The sequence below is a fragment of the Periplaneta americana genome, chromosome 6 (genome assembly GCF_040183065.1).
Source record: "Periplaneta americana isolate PAMFEO1 chromosome 6, P.americana_PAMFEO1_priV1, whole genome shotgun sequence".
Classification (NCBI taxonomy): domain Eukaryota; kingdom Metazoa; phylum Arthropoda; class Insecta; order Blattodea; family Blattidae; genus Periplaneta; species Periplaneta americana.
In genome coordinates this window covers 137,575,512-137,595,168 of record NC_091122.1, presented here as the reverse complement: position 1 = coordinate 137,595,168, position 19,657 = coordinate 137,575,512, and the positions used below count along the sequence as shown (strand labels likewise).

At 34.7% G+C, this 19,657-nt stretch overlaps 1 protein-coding gene across 1 annotated transcript in view; it reads right to left on the bottom strand.

Annotated features, from left to right (window-relative positions):
* LOC138701780 (klaroid protein-like) overlaps positions 1 to 19,657 on the bottom strand; it is a 75,184-nt gene that overhangs the window by 42,089 nt on the left and 13,438 nt on the right. Inside the window, exon 4 of the mRNA XM_069829038.1 lies at positions 670 to 884. Coding sequence (XP_069685139.1) covers positions 670 to 884 — 215 coding nt within the window. The remainder of the gene's footprint in view (positions 1 to 669; positions 885 to 19,657) is intronic.

The window sequence follows — 19,657 nt, the reverse complement described above, 5'->3', positions numbered from 1 at the left end:
TTAAAATGTGTGAGTTCTTCTTAATCATTTTACGATGCTTTTCCAACTGCTATGGTTATACAGGGTCTGAATGAGATGAAGGTGATAATGCCAGTGAAATGAGTCCAGGGTCCAACACCTAAAATTACCCAGAATTTCCTCTTAATGAGCTGAGGGAAAACCTCGGCAAAAACCTCAACTAAGTAACTTGTCCCAACTAGGATTTGAACCTGGAACTGCTCATTTCATAGTCAGGAATGCTAACCATTATTACACAGCAGTAGACAATATGTGCGAGTTGAAACAATGAACGGTTACTCTAAATTAACACAGACCCAGAACAAAATTTGGGCCACCTGAATTTTCCAAGTTCCAGTAGTAAGAACTGAGCATGCACAGTACATAGTAATTGGAACTTGAAAAATTCAGGTGGCCCAAATTTTGTTTCTGGGTCTGTACAAACAATTCAATATCTGGTGATGAAACATTATAGTATTTGTAAACTAATTCATATTTAATTTATATTCCAGTAAATAAAAACTAAACTGAGAAAAAGAAACGGTATAGAAATAAAAAATCGAATAACAATAATTAAACCTAATTCTACATTTTCAGTTTATAATGTAACAATAAGTAATTTAACATTATTATTTACGTACATGTTCTTTCTAATATTACTTTTGTTTTTACCTGAGGTAGAGGGATCAAGCCAACGTGATTTTGTAACATGTCGTTTTGTGACTGTAGTGAATGTACTACTTGATGGCATTGTTTCTGAGCTACTGTCAAGACGTACAGTATTAAGGCTTCGACGAGACATGTTAGGCATGGGAATCACACCTGGTGCAAGCTCTTTGCGGTGTGGTGATACTGGAGAGTATGTATAGTCTGTCTTTGGGAACTTACTGAAACACAGAAAGAAAACAAGGTTTAAAACAGTTTCAACAAATTTAGAATCAAATTACATAATTCTTAAATGTGCAAATAAATACATTTGAATTTACAATATTATGTTTCCTGTAATGAGTGACATCTTGTATCTTGAAGACATATTTCTTGAATATTAATTGACTTACAAGCCTAACCACAACAGTTCAAAATGATTAGACTCTTATAAATTAATATAATATTTAGAAAAGTACTAAACTAGTGTCTTATGTTAAACTTCTAATCCCATTTTTTTCCACTTGAAATTAATTTTGAGAAAAAAAAAATATTGTCACTGAATATTTTGTTGCTATCAAATTGTGATACATGATGGGAATAATTTCTTCCTCAGAAATTAAGGAAGGTGAGCTGAAACTAATTTTGCAATATACTTTACTTGATGATAATCGTGATGGTCGAAAAGAACTTGAATTTCAAAAGACAAATAAGATAACTATTTAAGAATAGCAAAACTATCAGTCTCACAGACTGGGCTTATGGTAAATCAATATACAAATAAAAACCTGGAAAGCAGTGTCTGCACATCAGCAATCTGAGACAAGCAGCCAGATTATAGAGGATAACGAACCCCCATAATTCTACAGACACAATTATAAAATCTATAGGAATACAGCAAAATAGGCCTAAATACTCTACACTCTTCTTCAGGTGCATTTTCCTGACTGTATGTTTGACAGCAACATAACCAGCTAATCTAATCAAATGCAGAAAATCCTAGGTTCAAAAGGAATACTGCCATTTTGTTCAACATTAAATGGACGACTAATAAATTTAATCCTTTAATTCGGCTGAAAGGGATTTGATTTTTCCTATCCTGTTACAGTAAAAATCCGATCCTCTGTGTTACTTCGATCTTTCTTCAGAACATACTGTACAGTCTCTGTACATTCCATAAGACTGGTGAGTAATGAGAATGGTGTTCATTTCTAAACATGGGCAATCAAATGATGACAACACCAAAACACATGTACCCATGAGCTTTTTTTTTTTCCCCCACACAAAATAATGGAGAAACTGGTAGAAAGAAATATTAGGGGGCAAGAACGCCAAGAAATATTCATCCACTTAAATATGATTACCACCCTAAGAAATCACGTGTAGGGAGGATTCAAGATTCCTTAGTTTTTAAAGAGATCGTCTTAGTCACTTTCTTAGATATAGTGATAGTGCTTATGATAGCACTTCTCTTGTACTTCGGATCAGCTCACAATCTTGTCTTATGATAAAGTTACCACATGTTCCAGTTTTCCGGGGACAACTTCTGAATTTTTGTTTTAATCCCTGGAATGTCCCCAGATTAAAAAATTTGTTCCCAGATATCCCTAGATTTTAAGCGTTAATTGTTATAATTTTATGAAAATGCTGTTGAATATCTCAGGGCCTGGAGCGTTCATTTACAAGATAAAATATTTATGAGAGAAAAAGAAAAACTTGAAGATACAGTCAATTATTTTTCTTCAAATGTAAATAAGTTAAAAGATAATTCATATTGTGAAATTTCTTGCTTGAAGAAATATGAGACTTCAGAGAAAATAGCAAAGTGGAATGTAGAAAATGCTACTCTTTGCTCAAAATGAAGTGACATCTTTTAATACTTCTCTGAGAAAATGTTTTCTCATGCAGAATTTCAGAAGTCGATTGAACTATCTCTGTGTCTTCCTGTAAGTAATGCTTCAGTGAGGAGAATTTTTTCTCTTACGAACATAAAGTGGATATACCAAAACGCTAGGATAAATTTAGAAACTGTTCAAGTCATGCTTGCTATTTTAACCAACTTCAACATGACCTATCAGGAATTTTCTGCAAAATACGAATCCAGAGAAGACCTGCTTAAAAAATTCACTCTTCTGTAAAATACCAGCAGTTTAAGTAGTAATTAAAGTAGAATGGGTATTTTTAGTGTGTAAACAAAATGAGTATTTTAATTCTTCAAAGTTTATAAAAACAATATAAATGAATGGTAAACTAACAGAAATGTTAAAAGTAATTTTTCCATATAGAGGTACCGGTATCTATCCCTGGGAAATTGTGGAAAAAATCTGGTAAACATTATCTCATGAGTTGACAGACTGCAGTGATGTGGCAGCTAAGTCGAAGCATACCGTTGCCTTCTTGTAGAAAAACAAGAGTTAGTTGACATGAAGGGTTGTCGACAGGGGAGAGCTCTAAAGCCCCTGCTTTGGAGTTTTGTAGCGGACAATAAAATTGGTTTGTGGACATAAGCAAAAGGGATAACTATACCCACGGCTACATTGAGCATATTGTAAAATTATTCTCTCAACTGTTACAAAATTAATTAATAATGCTGTGAAAAGCATAGACTTGTATGGCGTTAGACTTGATTTACGCAAGTCAGTTAAGTATCTAGTCTAATCTTGATCAGAAACTCGTCTGGAGTAAACATTGATAACTTATAGAAAAATAGTTAGTAATTACATTCAGAAGCATTATCAGAATGACCAGAAAATAAAATCAACATACTGGCCACTGACTGAAACTCTGTGCTGATACCGTTGCTTACGTAATTATACAAGCTGGCGCATTGGAAGATCAAGAGTGGGCTTCAGAGCGTCATTACAATTTCTGCTGCTAGGTTCACTTCGCAGTTCTATTAAATAATGAATAGTTACATTACTAAGCATTGTGTATCGTGAAAATTCTTTGATTAATTCTGCATTAGGCCTACTGATCGAGTACGATTATAAACATGCCAAGCATATTAGTTTATTTGAGATTTATTGATGACATGTTAAATAACAGTAGGCTATGCAGATTTTCAGTTTGATTTAATGGAATTTACAACTTTGTTTCCCGAAAGTCTGGATTTGTTCAATTAAAAAGTTTGCTTTCAAACTACATTCTTCAGCTGGTTCATTTACCGTAATTTGGCAAGTTGATTTTTTTTTTTCCAATTCCGTATTTTTCCTTCAGATTTCGTTCCCTCTAATTCGTTTAATTGCTGAAAATGAACTACCGGTGTCTTTCACTTTCAGACATTATTATTATTATTATTATTATTAAACTAGTATAATTCTTAGTTTGTCTTGTCTTAAGACAATCAGCGTTATTCAATATTTTCGAGGAAAAGAGTATTATTAAAAACCATTGTGTTAGCGAAATATTCTACGACAATGGTTAATTATTACTGCTAAATATTGAGACACATACGATTTGCATTATTTAGGATACAACATACGCAACAAAGCGATTTTAGTGTTGTACATGTCGAGTTTAGTGTAACGTGCTCCCCTCATCCTCAAAGCCAAATCAAATATTATTACGACATTACGAGTAATAAATAAATAATAATTACTACAATTATTCGTTGTGATAAGGTACAACTATCACAGTATGGTGTACCAAAGATTTTTCTTTATAACTTTCATTAAATTTACATTCATGAGTGACGACAGAAAACACTTCAGGGGAGCGAGATGCAGACGACAATAAAAGAGAAATGGGGATCGGGGAGAGCAGATGCGCATGAGCTTATGGGCGGCACAAAAAAAAAAAAAAAAAAAAAAAAAAAAAAAAAAAAAAAAACGTTCCTGAGATATATGTTTTGGGAAATCCTCAAATACGGAAACATTTCTATTATCACATATATTGCATACTAACTTCATAATTTAATTTAATTCCAACTTCTAATTAAAAACTGTTCACATACGCTACAATATTACATTTGCTATTACTTTCCACTACAGATTAATCAGTAGGTCTATTAGATATATATTTCACCACTACAAGGTATGCAAGAAATATCGCGCAATTGTACTTACAGTATCATGCACTGTGACTGCACTTTCATATGAATTAGTAAAAATCATAACACTTCGTCAATATATTTAAAAAAAAGAGAAAAGTTAGGCCTACTTACAAATGATGAAGAATCAGTAGAACAGAGAAAAACTCTCTCTGGCATTGGGACTCGAACCCGGGTTTCCAGCTTTACGAACTGGTGCTTTATCCACTAAGCCACATCGGATTCAAGTTCTGATGTCGGATTGAATCCCTCTCATTTTAAGTTCTTCCTACTGTGTTCCCCTTTGTTGGTCTACTCTCATGTGCCATGTTACAGTATGTATGTCCACCTAAAGTACAGAAATGCACTCATTACGAGTGACTAAGTGGCCGGGGTCCGACGAAACACGGCACCGTCTCCAATCACAAAGTGATTACTTACGCTTTATCATATTACTATTATGTACCGAAGTACATATGGGGTTTCAGTGTAGCAATTCTGCGTTCCCTTATGATGAAGAGAGTTTTAAACTTTGATGTTTTTCATTTAACGTCCATATGTACTAATTTAGTTATTTTATATTGGTCAATCGCCATTCTTGAAATTACTGTAATCTGGTACTACTTACTGGTATTAACTTACGTTGAAATTTAATACTGGATACTGGACAGAAAGAAGCTTAAAAACAGTACCGGTAATCATTACTTTCTTTTGCAGTTCGTTCTTAACAATGAGCACGATGTTGTAAAGTTTGAAATAAGAGAGTTGTTATAAGTTACTCAGTAAACATATGTGGAAATTGTAGAATATTATAAGCGCTATCCATATAATTTGGCATCAAATCTTAGGCTTTATTTTTGAAAAACACATTACATCATTAACACCGACTAATATGTGAAAGTTTTAAGCTGTTTCAATTTTGTTCATTATAACGTGCACTGTCATCAACAATATGCATTATCACATGTGGCTGATAGTTTCGAACGCTCAATTTTCGTGAGAGCAGTGTCAGCAACTACAGTCAGTTCCTAATACCGTATTGGTCCGAATATAAGCCGCACTTTTTATTCAAATTTCAAACTCGAAAAGTTGGGGTGCGGCTTATTTGCGCGACCGATAAATTTAAACTTGAAATGTGGCGCATGTTGCTACCGGTAATTTTATCATTTTGAAATGGAGCAACAATGCCACGCGCTCGTGTTTGAAATTGTCAGCAGTCGTATGGTATATGACGCAACAATGTACCAGTCTTCATAGTACAGTGATCGTACTCTTTTGTATGATAGGACAGATTAAAACAGTTTGTACGTAGCTACGGGTTCAGCCATGAGCGGAAACGTAGAAAGAAAAGCTTCAACAAGCTTGGGAATTCGGCGCAGTTATGACGCTAGTTTAAAACTTGCAGTTATTCGTCATGCTAGGAGTACGTCTAATAGAGAAGCCGGCAAAAAGTTTAGTGTGGATGAGTCTAATGTGCGGCGCTGGATCGCCTCGGAGGATAAACTGAAAAATGCCAATACAACCAGAAAATCTTTCAGAGGACCCAAGGCTGGGAAATACCCTGAACTAGAACGTAGGGTCCTTTCCTTTGTACAAGACAAAAGGAAAGAAGGGATGCCTATCTCTCGACAAGTAATCCAGGTAAAATCGTTGGAAATAGCGAAGACCCTAAACATTCTACAGACAGAATTCCATGGGAGTATAGGTTGGTGCCGCAGGTTTATGTGTAGAAGTGGCCTTGTTCTCCGACGAAGCACTTCATTAGCACAGAGACTGCCAGAGGATTTTACTGAGAAACTCATCAACTTCCAGAGGCACGTCATTGAATTGCGTCAGCGCCACTCTTACCCATTACACCAGATCGGCAATGCCGACGAGACGCCCGTATTTTGGGACATGCCGAGCAATATGACAGTTGACAATAAAGGGGCGAAAAGCATATCATTGAGAACAACTGGAAATGAAAAACAAAGAATCACTGTGATGCTGGCGGTTACGGCAGATGGAGGAAAACTGCCTCCGTACGTTATTCTGAAGCGTAAAACTATGCCCAAGGAGAATTTACCTAAGGGATTAGTGATTCGTTGCCAAGAGAAAGGATGGATGACAACCGAACTAATGGTGGACTGGCTAGCTACGGTTTGGAATCGCAGACCAGGTGCGCTGCTCTGTAAGAGGACTATGTTAGTATTGGATGCCTTTAAAGGTCACCTCACACCCGAAGTAAAAAAGAAAATTACTGCATTGAAGACAGACCTAGTCGTCTTACCTGGAGGTATGACATCAAAATTGCAGGTGCTTGATGTCGTCGTGAACAAGCCTTTTAAAGACCATCTCTGAAAACATTATTCGGATTGGATTCTAGAAGGGGGTCATGCATTCACTCCATCTGGGAAGATCAAGAAGCCATCTGTCAGCCTTATTTGTGAGTGGATTCTCTCTTCATGGCACACGATATCACCAGATTCAATCATCAAAGGCTTCAAGAAATGCTGCGTGTCTAATGCTCTGGATGGCAGTGAGGACGACGTACTTTGGGCGGAGAGTGATGGACAAAGTGACAGTGATGAAACAAATACCGGTACCGGTAGTAGTGAAGTCAGCAGTGACATTGGAGAAGACGGTGATTAGTTGTACCGGTATTTTTGGTCATTTACCCACGTAATACCGTAATTGAAGAAAAAGTGTTTAAATAGTGTAAACAGTTTTGTAACTGGATAATGTGACAGGTAAATTTCACTGCACTCAATTTTCCTTTTTTTCTCATTCTGCACTCAATTTTTTTTTTTCTCCTTTCCCCCTAAAATTAAGGGTGCGGCTTATACTCGGGTGCGGCTTACACTCGGGCCAATACGGTACATTTTGAAGTGTTAATCTGTACGATCTGTTTGTGATTACGGTATGTTTATTTTTTTGCATGTTTAATAACATTGAAATGAAAACGTGTATTCCTAAGTTTTACAACGTTAATTTCTTCTGTGCCTATATTGAAAATTACACTAATGAAGAATTCCTTTGTTAAGTTTACATACATATCCACTTTTTCTATCTACCATAGTGATAGAAGTCCTATATGCACGTTACGACGGGAAGCAAAAAGTTATTGTCGAGTAAAACAATTAATTCGTATTTTACTGTTTTGTGTATTAATTAATTTATTTCATGAATGCCATTGTGAACACGAACGGATTTGGGTTCACCCGGATTTGTTTAGATGTTATGCTAAAACTTATTTCAGTGAATTTAACTACACAAATCCTATGGTTTTCCCAGGGGCAGGGGAAGACAGTAAAATATTAAGCCAGATTCATTGATCTACCAAAATAAAATAACTATTTTGACACTCAGGTAAGGCATCATCCTTTTGTACCATTGCTACAATCTGCTTCACCTACATAATCTCTGGTGGGTAGGCAACAGAGTAAAACAATTTTTGAGATCCATTCTCCTGGAGAACTGCAAGATTCCAGGGTATTTTTCCAGATATTCTACACCAAAGGAGGCTATACTTTTTTTTTTTTTTTGCTGATTATACATTGTGTGACACATAATATTATTATAGTAATAAACAAGTGGTTTCATGTTGCAGCAACATATATTTGCCTTTATTACTTGCCTTCCACGATCTCTCAATCTCCCCACCTTAACATCCCCCCATAATCTACACGCTCAAATGCTTCTTGGAGTAGGGGGAAAAGGGCGGGATTGGTGTAGACTTTCTGGAGAATTACTTATTCTACTATGATACTCAGGTAAGGCATCATCCTTGTGTACCGTTGCTATTATCTGCATTATCTACGGTGGGCAGGTTAACTCACTGTTGCGTTAATAATGTTAAAAGAGTAAAACAAATTTTTGAGATCCATTCTCCTGGAGAACTGCAAGATTCTAGTAGTGATAAGAAAGTCCTACAACTTTATCATGGGACTGGACTGCAATGTCAGGTGGTGATGGGTATATAAAAAGCCAATATAATTTGGCATCAAATCTTAGGTACGTGAGGCCATGACCTTAGTTTACCTCCTAGTGTAATATAATTCAACTCAATGTAATCTAATCTAATGTAGCCCACTGCTTTTTTTCTTTCCAATCCAGTTTCACATTTCTCTCTCCCCCTCCGAATGCTTCCTTCTTTTCTCTTTCATGACAAGTAATATTAATTTGAAATTATACCAAATAATCGTAAAATTAAAATATAAGCTAAACTAGTGCTGAGTTTGTTCCTCGTACTCCACTTTCAGCTGTTTCCTCTGTAATATCAACATAACTTTGGTGACATTAGGAAAGTTTCATGTTAGTGTACACTCATGCTATGCCTTGCATATACGAATCTGTGATAAGTTAGGTTAGTTTAGGCTTTTGTTATGTTCTGCATATACGAATCTGTAACAGGTTAGGTTAGGATAGTTCTGGTCTTTATTATCTTAGATATTACTCTAGGCAAAGGTTGGTGATTTTTTGTTTTCTGATGTCAGTAATAAGGGAGTGCAATGGCGAATTTTCCTGTCTGAAATCACTGGAACAAACTCAGCGCTAGTTTCACCCAGAATTTTTTATGTGCTGAAATTCTACGACACTGGCGTTACAGTTTTAGTTTCCCCCCACAGAGAGCAATGCTAAGGATATTATCGTCCTTTGAAATATATCATCCTTGGCTGTGTCTGAACCTGCGAACCTCGGATCCAAAGACTAGCACGGTAACCGCTAGACTATCGAAAAGATATAAACGGTTGAAGTCATCAAAGGTATTACTAAATAAAAGCTTTGAAAACTGAATGATAATCTTGTTCAGATTTCGTACTTTCAACAGGTGTTAATTAATTTCACATTAACAATCTAGCAAGAAGTAAAATAATAGCACATACTGATTAAAGACTTCCTAGATTGACACATATTTACAGCTGAGTGCCATGTGATGCTAACGAGAGTTATTTTGATCTCAGAAAAAGTATTAATGTTGTGCTTGAGTACTCATTCAAATATTAAAATTGATGTCTCCGTAATTTGAAGAATGAATAAAATTGTTCAAACAATTCTGACATTACTGCCATACATTGTAAAAAGAACGGAATACTAAGAACAAAAGAACTCTTCAGTGACATAATAAATGTCAGAATTTGGCACACTGCATATGAAACAAAACATAAGTTTAATAAAATGTACTATTAATTGTTGTGCATGAGTACTCATATTCAAATATTTAGTACCAGTATTCAAATAATTTTGACATTACTGCCATACATAGTCAAAAAATGGAATACTGAGGACAAAAGAACTCTTTGGTGACATAATATGACAGAATTTGGCACACTGCCATATGAAACAAAATTTAACTTTAATAAAACATATTAACTTAACTGTTGTGCTTGAGTACTCATATTCAAATATTTAGCACTGGTATTTAAATATTAAAACTGCTGTCTTCGTAATGTGAAGTGTGAATAATGTAGTTTAAACAATTTTGACATTACTGCCAAACATAGTAAAAAAAAAAAGGAATATCGAGGACAAAATAACTCTTCGGTGGCAGTGGCTTTCAAAATATTCAGCTCTCATAATTATTATTATTATTATTTTATAGTACCTACATTCCTCTTTACACTTTACAAAACGTCCATAATGTTTGTATTTCAGAGAAGTTGCATGTACGAAATTACGACTAGACCTCATAACGAAATGAGTGCAATAGCATCCTCTGAGAATATTCCTTTCTATCTCTTGCAAGTGTGAAGAAATGTTGAATAGTTTTGATGATCATACATAAAGTGGAAAATAAATAAATAGGCCTAGTAATATTTTAAAATGTTGTTTTTGTTGAAAATTGTTTAACACTACTGTGCCTCAAGTCAGTTTAACTTTCTCTAAAGGAAGCATGCTCCATTATATGGAAACCACCTATGCGTATGACACAATGCATTCACTTCCTTCAGATCAGACTCTCTTCCCACCTATACATGCTTTTTACCTTTAATTTCAAACAGAGAAGACCCCTTCTGTAATACATAGTAAGAAACTGAGCTATGTGGAAAGATCTAAACAAAGTCCATACAGTTAGAAAAATATTTAATCTATTTCCCCCCCAAGTCATGCAATATTCAGTCGCATATTTGGAGAAGAGATAAACCAATTACAAGATATGTGTGTTAAAGGTCTTGATAGTTTCCTAGCAAAGTATGACTTGGCATGTGAGTCACTCTCCAGGGGTTACAACATTTCCCTATAAATAGCCTTCACTCTTCCCTCTGTTATGTAAGGTCAGGTGGGTTGGTTCAATCTAAAGAGGGGAGCTGGGATATATGTATATTTAGCAAAGCAACAGCTGCAATTCATTAGACTGCATCACTATCTTCCCTCTGCTGGACAACAAAACTGGACCTCCAAGAATCTCTCTCCTGGTGGAGATTCTAAATTTTACTCTCAAAAATAACTGATGACAAAGCACGGGGTCAAATGTAAAGGTTGTATTCTCAAGTACAATAAGACAAATGTAGGCCTAGTTAAAAATGGAAGAATGTCTATGGAGACAATATTAAAAATTATAATTATTCATTAGATCATTAAAGATAAATTAAAAGCACGCAACAAGCTTTCCACTCGAAAGAAATTGCATTTATATAATAAATATTGTCTCAACAAATGTTTGATTATGAATTTTGTCAGTTCTAATATTCTTATATCGACAAATCGTCTAAAATTACAATCAAATCCAATTTCATAATAAAATTTCAAATAATAATCCAATAATAAATATAAATGTAATCCGTCTCCACCAAAACATAAACTGCATTTTATGATTCAAATTTTGGCAGTTTGTCACAGTACGGTCAAAGAATCAGCACTATTAAACATTATTTAAAGAAAATGGGAGTTCAAACTTCTCATTACACTTGTCATACAGCTCCAACATGAAACTGCATATGAAGAATGGATTTGTGGAGGAAAAACTCAAAAGAAATTGGGAATAATGCTAAATATGAAATGCTTTTGTTGGGAAGTTTTTACTTATTAGCAAATTTCAAAAGTCATAACGTGATAGCTACTATGCATACTTCGATATTAATTTTATTTGCTGCTTTACTTAATGGTGTATTCATATGTAAAGATTATTTAGATGATGCTGGGATCACGAAACTGTCGTGTATAAACACATCTGGACTGCGTTGTGAGATTAAGACTATGTATGTCCGTACGTCGTTCACATTTAACAAAAAGTCATAAAATCCAAAGCACTGAAGTGTGATAGGAATAACATCATAATTTGTCTTTATTGCACTTAAACTTTTCAGTCATACGTATGTAATCATTTTAGCTGGATTTAGAACATTGTGAATAACTTATACTTTCAGCCATGTGACGCCTTGGATTTTTATTCTAATTGTGAATTTAATATTAATTACAATTTTAATTGTATTCTTGATATTGTACTTGTAATCCCCTGGTCGAGGGGAAGAGAAGACCTGACGGCCTTACCTATACCAGGTACCAACTTTAATCTTGAAGTTATCACGACAATCATTTGCCCTAATTTTAAGTAACAATCCCAACACTAGAATTAATGAACTAGCCTATTTTACATCACGAAAAACTTTCCGAATGACTGGCTTCAGAGTCATAGCATTAATTCTTTTTCAATTTAAAGTTATTATTTATACAGTAACAAATTTGTATGTTATACGTAAATAGCACTTCTGTTAACACATTTTTGATACATACTGTACATGAATGAATAAATGTGTGAAAAATTTCCAGACTAAAATTCATGTTCCTAAAATAAGTTTCTATATCCATGGCTTAATTGAAATTAAATGAAAAGAAAAGTTTTATCTTACACAAACGTTTTCGTATCATAACAGCGCGTATAAAGTTACATGCTGCGATATTAATACACAACCAGATTAAAAAAAAGCATGCGAAAAATTAAATCATACATTTTATCCAAATAAAGGGCAAGTTTCTTCCTGATTGGTACAATGCAATATTAAAGTCCTACATTTGTATATTTATATAAGAATTAAAATTCTCATTTCTGCCTGCATTACTCATGGTCGCTTAAACATAAACGTCAAATACTTGAACTTCACTGAGATTTCATGTAAATAGTAAAGTCTAAAGGACATAAGCAAAATAACGAATTCATACTTGTGACAATATTTTACTATGCCTGTACAAACTCTGATTTATAATATGCTTTCAACTGCACAGATATGAATATTTCGAAATAATGATTCCTACTTTGAACTCTGAATTTCAGCTAAAAGTTGAAATATGCTACACAATAGACTTCGTAGGCCTTAAACCGGCATAAAAGAAATGTGCTATAAGTAAAGTCTTACTAAACTACCGTCTTTTGTTTTAAAGGATATTTTTATAACCAATTAAGATTTGAATGCCTACAATAATCATTATAGAATGCTTCACACGATAAGCACATTACATTAATGTCGTCAGAATTAACTTAATATGAATATTGTTATTACGGATAAATCCTATGTAGCTTGTACTTCAATATACGAAAATCTTTGGTACAGTAAATATAACCATGTCATAAAAAAACTTCCATTATAAACTCATAAACAGGTTTTGTTTTATAGAATAATTTACCCGTCTTCCATACAAATTTAGACTAAAATTATAACGGTGTTTGTGTTTAAAATACCTTGTGGAGCTCGAGGGGTTTTAAACGCTCTGCAGCAGATCTGTGACATTATTCAAAGATGTCTATATAAAATAACTGCTAATGGTGAGGCTAGTATTTCTTTTATCCACAACATAATTGACACTACATCAAACTGTCAAAGTCAGTCTCGGAATGCAGTAGTGTTAGGACGCGAGAACAGTGCTTCTTTCAGAAAGCGTGTGTGATGGTATCCATTAAGTTCTACGTCAGAAGACGTCTATTCGGGTGTTAGGTTAGAGTTTCAGTTATTGCTTAGTCACCTGTTTTCATCATTCATTCCCACCCAATGCTTGAATTGAATTTCAACGTAGCCTACTGCAAATAATAATAGATATTGTCACACAAATTTCATCACAGTTTGAAATATTAATTTAAAATGCACTAAAAGAACATGAGGCAATTTTTAAAGATATGATGGAAAGGTACAATGTCGTGGAAGAGAGAAGGGCCAATGTTTCACTTAACTTTGTTTGTGGGTTAGATGGATTATATGAAGGGATAGCTAAGTGGCATTAAGCCGAAGTTAGTGGGTTAGTTAAGGCGATTAATTAAGTGATATGAGGCCGAGGAATTGTATGACATACCTTTCCATCGTATCTTTAAACTTATATACCACTAGAAATTACTTCCCCCCCCCCCCCCCCGACATGAATGTAATATGTAGGCAACTTTTTTTCTATTTTCGCTATTAATATTATAGCCTGCAAGGTTAGAATGTTTCAAAGTGGCGTAGCGTCGGCCTTGGTAGCGTAGTCGGTACAGCTGGCCTTCTGTGCTCAAGGTTGCGGGTTCGATGGCATTTAAGTGTGCTTAAATGCGACAGGCTCATGTCAGTAGATTAACTGACATGTAAAAGAACTCCTGCAGGACAAAATTCCGGCACACTGATATAACCTCTGCAGTTGCGAGCGTCGTTAAATAAACCATAATTTTTTTTTTCAGTGGCATAGCCAGCAATTTAAGATGGGGGAGGGCAGCTAAGTTTTGGAAACATCACTTGGCAAATTTGCTCCTAAATTACATGCGAGATATTTAAAATCAATTTATTTAGATTCACCAAAAGTTGTTATAAAGCAAAATCCATTCTACCGAAGTACATATATTTCCATGCAGAAATTCTGCATTATCATATGAAGAAGGATGGGTCGAGCGGACAAAAATTCTCTCCGGCACTGGGACTCGAACCCGGGTTTTCAGCTTTACGTCCTGATGGTCTATCCACTAAGCCACACCGGATTCCAGTTCCAATGCCGGATTGAATCCTCTCAGTTTAAGTTCCATCTCTTAGTGCATGGCACACGCATGCACACACATACACACTGGATTCCGCTTAATAGGACCACGTTATGACCATGTTTTGGTCCAGGACCAAGCTTAGAGTGTACATATACAGTAAACTTCAATATATGTATCTAATTTATGTTAAGACCTGCGCATTATTGGACGTGGTCCTATTAAGTGGAATACACTGTATATATTTTACAGCAATAAAATTTTTTGGGAGAAAGCTTTCACTAGTGATAAAGTGCCCTGTACAATGAAGATTTCCAAAAATTTTGTCAAATGTCATAATACAGACATTAAGATACATGGATCATATGCAAAGACTAAGAGGAAGGCAGAAAATAGGAAAGATAGAAGAATTCTGGGTTTGCAGTGAAAGACATGCCCTTGGGCAGAGAACTATGAATAAATGTCATAATAGTATTCATGTAAACAGACACAATGTCTCTGGCACATCTTGTATCCATAATAGCTTGTAAACATTATCTCGGAAATATATGTTTAATTTCAAAAATTCAAATACAGGCCTCCCAAATTAAGTTATGGGTGCTATGCAACAATGAGATTCGTGATACGTGCCAGTGCACTAGAGGATATACAACAGTGATGGGCAAATGCCGAACCACTTGATAAGCAACCCACATTTTTTTTTTAATTCGTCAACTTTTTGGATACAGTATCGAAATCTTGGGTGATCTCCCGACTGTTCCTAATTACTTTTTGCTTATTGCTGAGAGGTAGTTCATTTATGATGCTGCACTCCTGTCATAACCAGGATGAACAGCGTGAAAACAAATTTGACAGATAACTATGAGAATAGGAACAAAGGTGTACGATGTCTTTTGTAGTACTGAGGGTTATAAGTTCCTAGTTTTGATATATATACACATTTTTGTGGGAATGTGCCTGCTTATAAAATGTTTCAGCGACTCTCCTATGATAACTGGGATATTTTCCAAAGCAACTCACAGAACCATAAAACACCAACTAGTTCAGAACGAAATGATAGATGGAGACTTGAACAGACAATGAGTTTGTTGATTTTTAGATAAATATTGATTATGGCTTATGTGTAAGTTAGATCACAGTAAACAAATAATACAACACTTTAATTGCTTTCTTTTGCATTTGCAATAATTTCGTCAAAATCTGGGTTTACTTCAGATAAAGCTATTTTTAGTTGCACCAACAGATGTTCGTCAGTAAAACGATATCTGGACTTTGACTTGACATAATGCATTTGTGAAAACAGTTGCTCACACAAATATGTAGAAGCCAACAGAGTCAACATTTTTGCCACAAAGAATCTTAATGGCATGTGTTTAGCAACTGAAAATTATTTAAATATATCGACATCAAGTTTACCATGGGATAGATGTTTCGAACAAGTATCATTTTGCACGGATATTAATTGTAACTACAAATCCAGTCTTATCTTTGCATGTTCGATGTGCGTAGGATTTACAAAAAAGTTAAAATCATTTCCCATGTTTTTGAAATCGGCAAATCGTTTTTGTAAGAATTCAGTCTTCAGATTTTCTAATAAGGGAATATCCTCGTACTTATTAAAGTCATTGTAGTCATTTGTATTTTGGAGGGATTGCAAACAGGGAAAATGATACAGCTGCCCCTCTGTTAGCTGTCCTTTTCACAAGTGCAACTGCACCGCAAAGGAATTAATTGCAGCATACATATTCACTATACTTCGATTTCTTCCTTGAAGTTTCTTGTTGAGATCATTTAAGTGTTTTGATATATCAACAAGGAAGGTCAAACCTTTAATCCATTCTTTTTTTTCTAATTCCACAATTTGCTTTCCTGTAAATGCAAACAATATTGATTGATGCACATGAACATTATGCAAGCATGATGAGGTAAATGATAACTTTTAATAGAATAAAGTAGTTGTTTTGTAAAGCTGTTTGTATGCAAATGTTAATGACCAGACATTTCATAAACTCATTTACTGTCTTATGAAGTTCAAAGAAGCGATGATGCATGTTACCCCGACTGAGGCACCTGACATCAGTATAGTAAATCAGATCTTCATAATCGGATTCCATGTCCTCCAGAAGCTTTCGAAACTGTGGATGTTTTAGGGCTTTGAATTTTATTTTATTATTGTGTTTAGAACCACGTTCATTACATGTGTCATTAGCATTTTTGAACATAAAAGGCAAAGGGCACTGTCTCCTTTGGGAAAGCAGAAAATTGTTCTTCCCATTCACCATGAAATTTGCGTTTATATATAGTCCTTGAATGTGCCATGATGACTTTCCAACTGGAACTGTGTCGCTGCCCAACACAGCTATTCAAGTTATGAACATCTAACTCCCGCATTGCCATCTCTTGTCCTTTGCGGGGATGTCAAGAACCACTTTTGGTTCACAAACCAGTAAATGCCCATTCATGATACACAAGAACCAACCTTGAGTTCAATTCGTGTAACAGTACTAAAGAAATAACATCTACGTGAGGAAATAACAATTTGAATAAATAGAATCCCACTAGTTCGAACATTAAAAAAAAAGAAAGATTATTATTACAAAACTAAAAATAAAGAAAGAGAAGAAGAATCCAAAATTTCGATAATGTGAATAGCTCCGGTCCCAATTAATTCAGACTAGCGGGATTCTACTATACCATAATCATATATTTAATATACCATTTCATTTTAATGATATACAGGGTGATTCACGTGGATTTACCGTCACTTACGGAGTTTATTTCCGAAGATATTCTGAGAAAAAAATGTCATATAAACATGTGTCCTAATCTCAAAATTTTCAAAGTTACACTAATTTGAAGTTGTTTGTAAAATACCTTTTTTTCTTTAGTTTTAAGGGTAAAAGAATATTACAAGTGGAGAATGAACTATTCAGAGTATCATTTCTTCAATTGGCTAGTGTTCTGAAGCTAAAAATCTGTTGTCAGTTGCTTTGTACAGATTTTGTTTTTCAATTTTTAACTGAAAATGACATCATTCTCACTCACTATTACAAAAATTGTTACAAATCATACGACTTTAGGAACTTGGTTCTTTACAGTTTAATTATGCATCCTAATGTACAGTCTTGAAGAATTTACAAGAGTGGCGTGATTTGTAACAATTGGGAAGAATGGGTAAGAAAATGTAATTTTGTAGTTAAAAATCGAAAAAAAATTTTATACGAAGCAACTATGAAATTCACAACAATTTTTTAACTTCAGAATATTACCTAATTAAAGAAATGATACTCCTGAATAGTTCATTCTTTATCTGTAATGTTCTTTTACCCTTAAAACTCAAGAATAATGGTATTTTACAAATAATTTCAAATTAGTGTAACTCTGAAAATATTGAGATTACGACAAATGTTTATATGAAATTTTTTGCTCAAAATGTCTTCGGAAATAAGCTCTGTAAGGGACAGTAAATTCTCGTGAATCACCCTGTATGTACTATGATTTACATAGTATACAGGTATTCTAAAACTTTTTCTTTCTTTAATTTTCTTTTTTAATTTTACCAGCCAGAGGCCAGGAAAATGTTTTTTCCTTTCCTTTAACTAATACAAAAACAACACCCATGCCTGAGGTGGGACTCGAACCTGTAATCCTTCAGACCAAGTGATAGACATTCTGTGGCTATACTGCTTATGACACCAAGCTGGCACCTTTGGGATGCTGCCATAACTAGCATGTTATAGTGAATTTAAAAATAGTTTAATATTTACGTTATATGATTGAACAAAGCCTACCATTTGGAGTAGTTAGCAATTATACAGAATATTAAAGAAATCTGCAGTAACATAATGTATGTAGGCTATGATTTGAGGCTTTCTTGGAGATGGTTTGCAATAATGGTTTCGTGGGCTATCAGCCGAGTTAAGTCATTGAAATTTTCCAAGATTTCGGTCACTAACTCTGCAGCCATCTTCTGGGTTACCAATGGTCGTAACCAGAAAGTCACAGCCATAGCAGAATGGGTGTACTAAAGGCATAGGTCATTCTAATCTCTACCTTAATAAGTTGGACGTAATTTATTCCTTGTTTAAAGTATGATCACAACATATCCAATAATATATGAAGAATGTAACCTAATATACATAATACAAATATAACACTTGGACCAGTGACGTAATTCTTATGTGCCTTATTAAGATTAGACGTTTATGTAGAAAGAGACAGGTTCCGTTTAGATGAGGATTCACTGGTGAATTTTATAATACAAGCCTAAATAATCCTCTAATAAAATTATGTGTCTCTGGAGGTTGGATGTTTATGTAGAAAGAGACAGGATACGCTTAGTTCAACATTCAGTGGTGGACTTTCTGATTCAAGCATAAAGAATCCTGTATTATAATGGTTTCTATGTCTCCGAACTAATCTTTCACCGATAAAGAAAGCATATCTGTTTACACATAGTACAGACTTACAATAATTACTTGCTCATCATAACTTTGTACCACCGATTGAGGTTCTGGCTGACATGTACATTTTTTTATCAGGCAGTACATCTCACTTAATATGTGTCAGAGGAAGAACAGTTTGTATGCATCTGAAGTCTGATTAATGTAATATGTAGCTAATTGGCGATCTATGCAATGGAGGGGGAAAGGAACTGACCACCCTACTCAATTATCTCCTGGACTAGATGCCTCGTAAGTGGTGTCTTGTTGGTATCACTTATGAGATTCAGACCTGTCTTCCGACAGTTGACTAAGCAAACCAACATAACTTTGAATATATCTATTAATTAACTATGCTTGAGTGTCTAGGTCACCCTGTAAACCTCTTTCACACATTTTTGGGTGCTCTCAGACTTCTCTATTTATATAATAAATTAATGAAGGTGTTTGGTAAAGTATATCCGACAAAGAAGAAGATTTTTTAATATTCTGCCATTGTGCTGAAACTCAACATCTCCAAAGTTTCAGAACTGCATACAGTTTCCATCTTCTGGGCAAATTAGTACTACTGAAGAGTCACATACCGCTATTCTGCTTGGCCTGTTATGCCTGATTATTCCAAAATGCTGGTGGAAT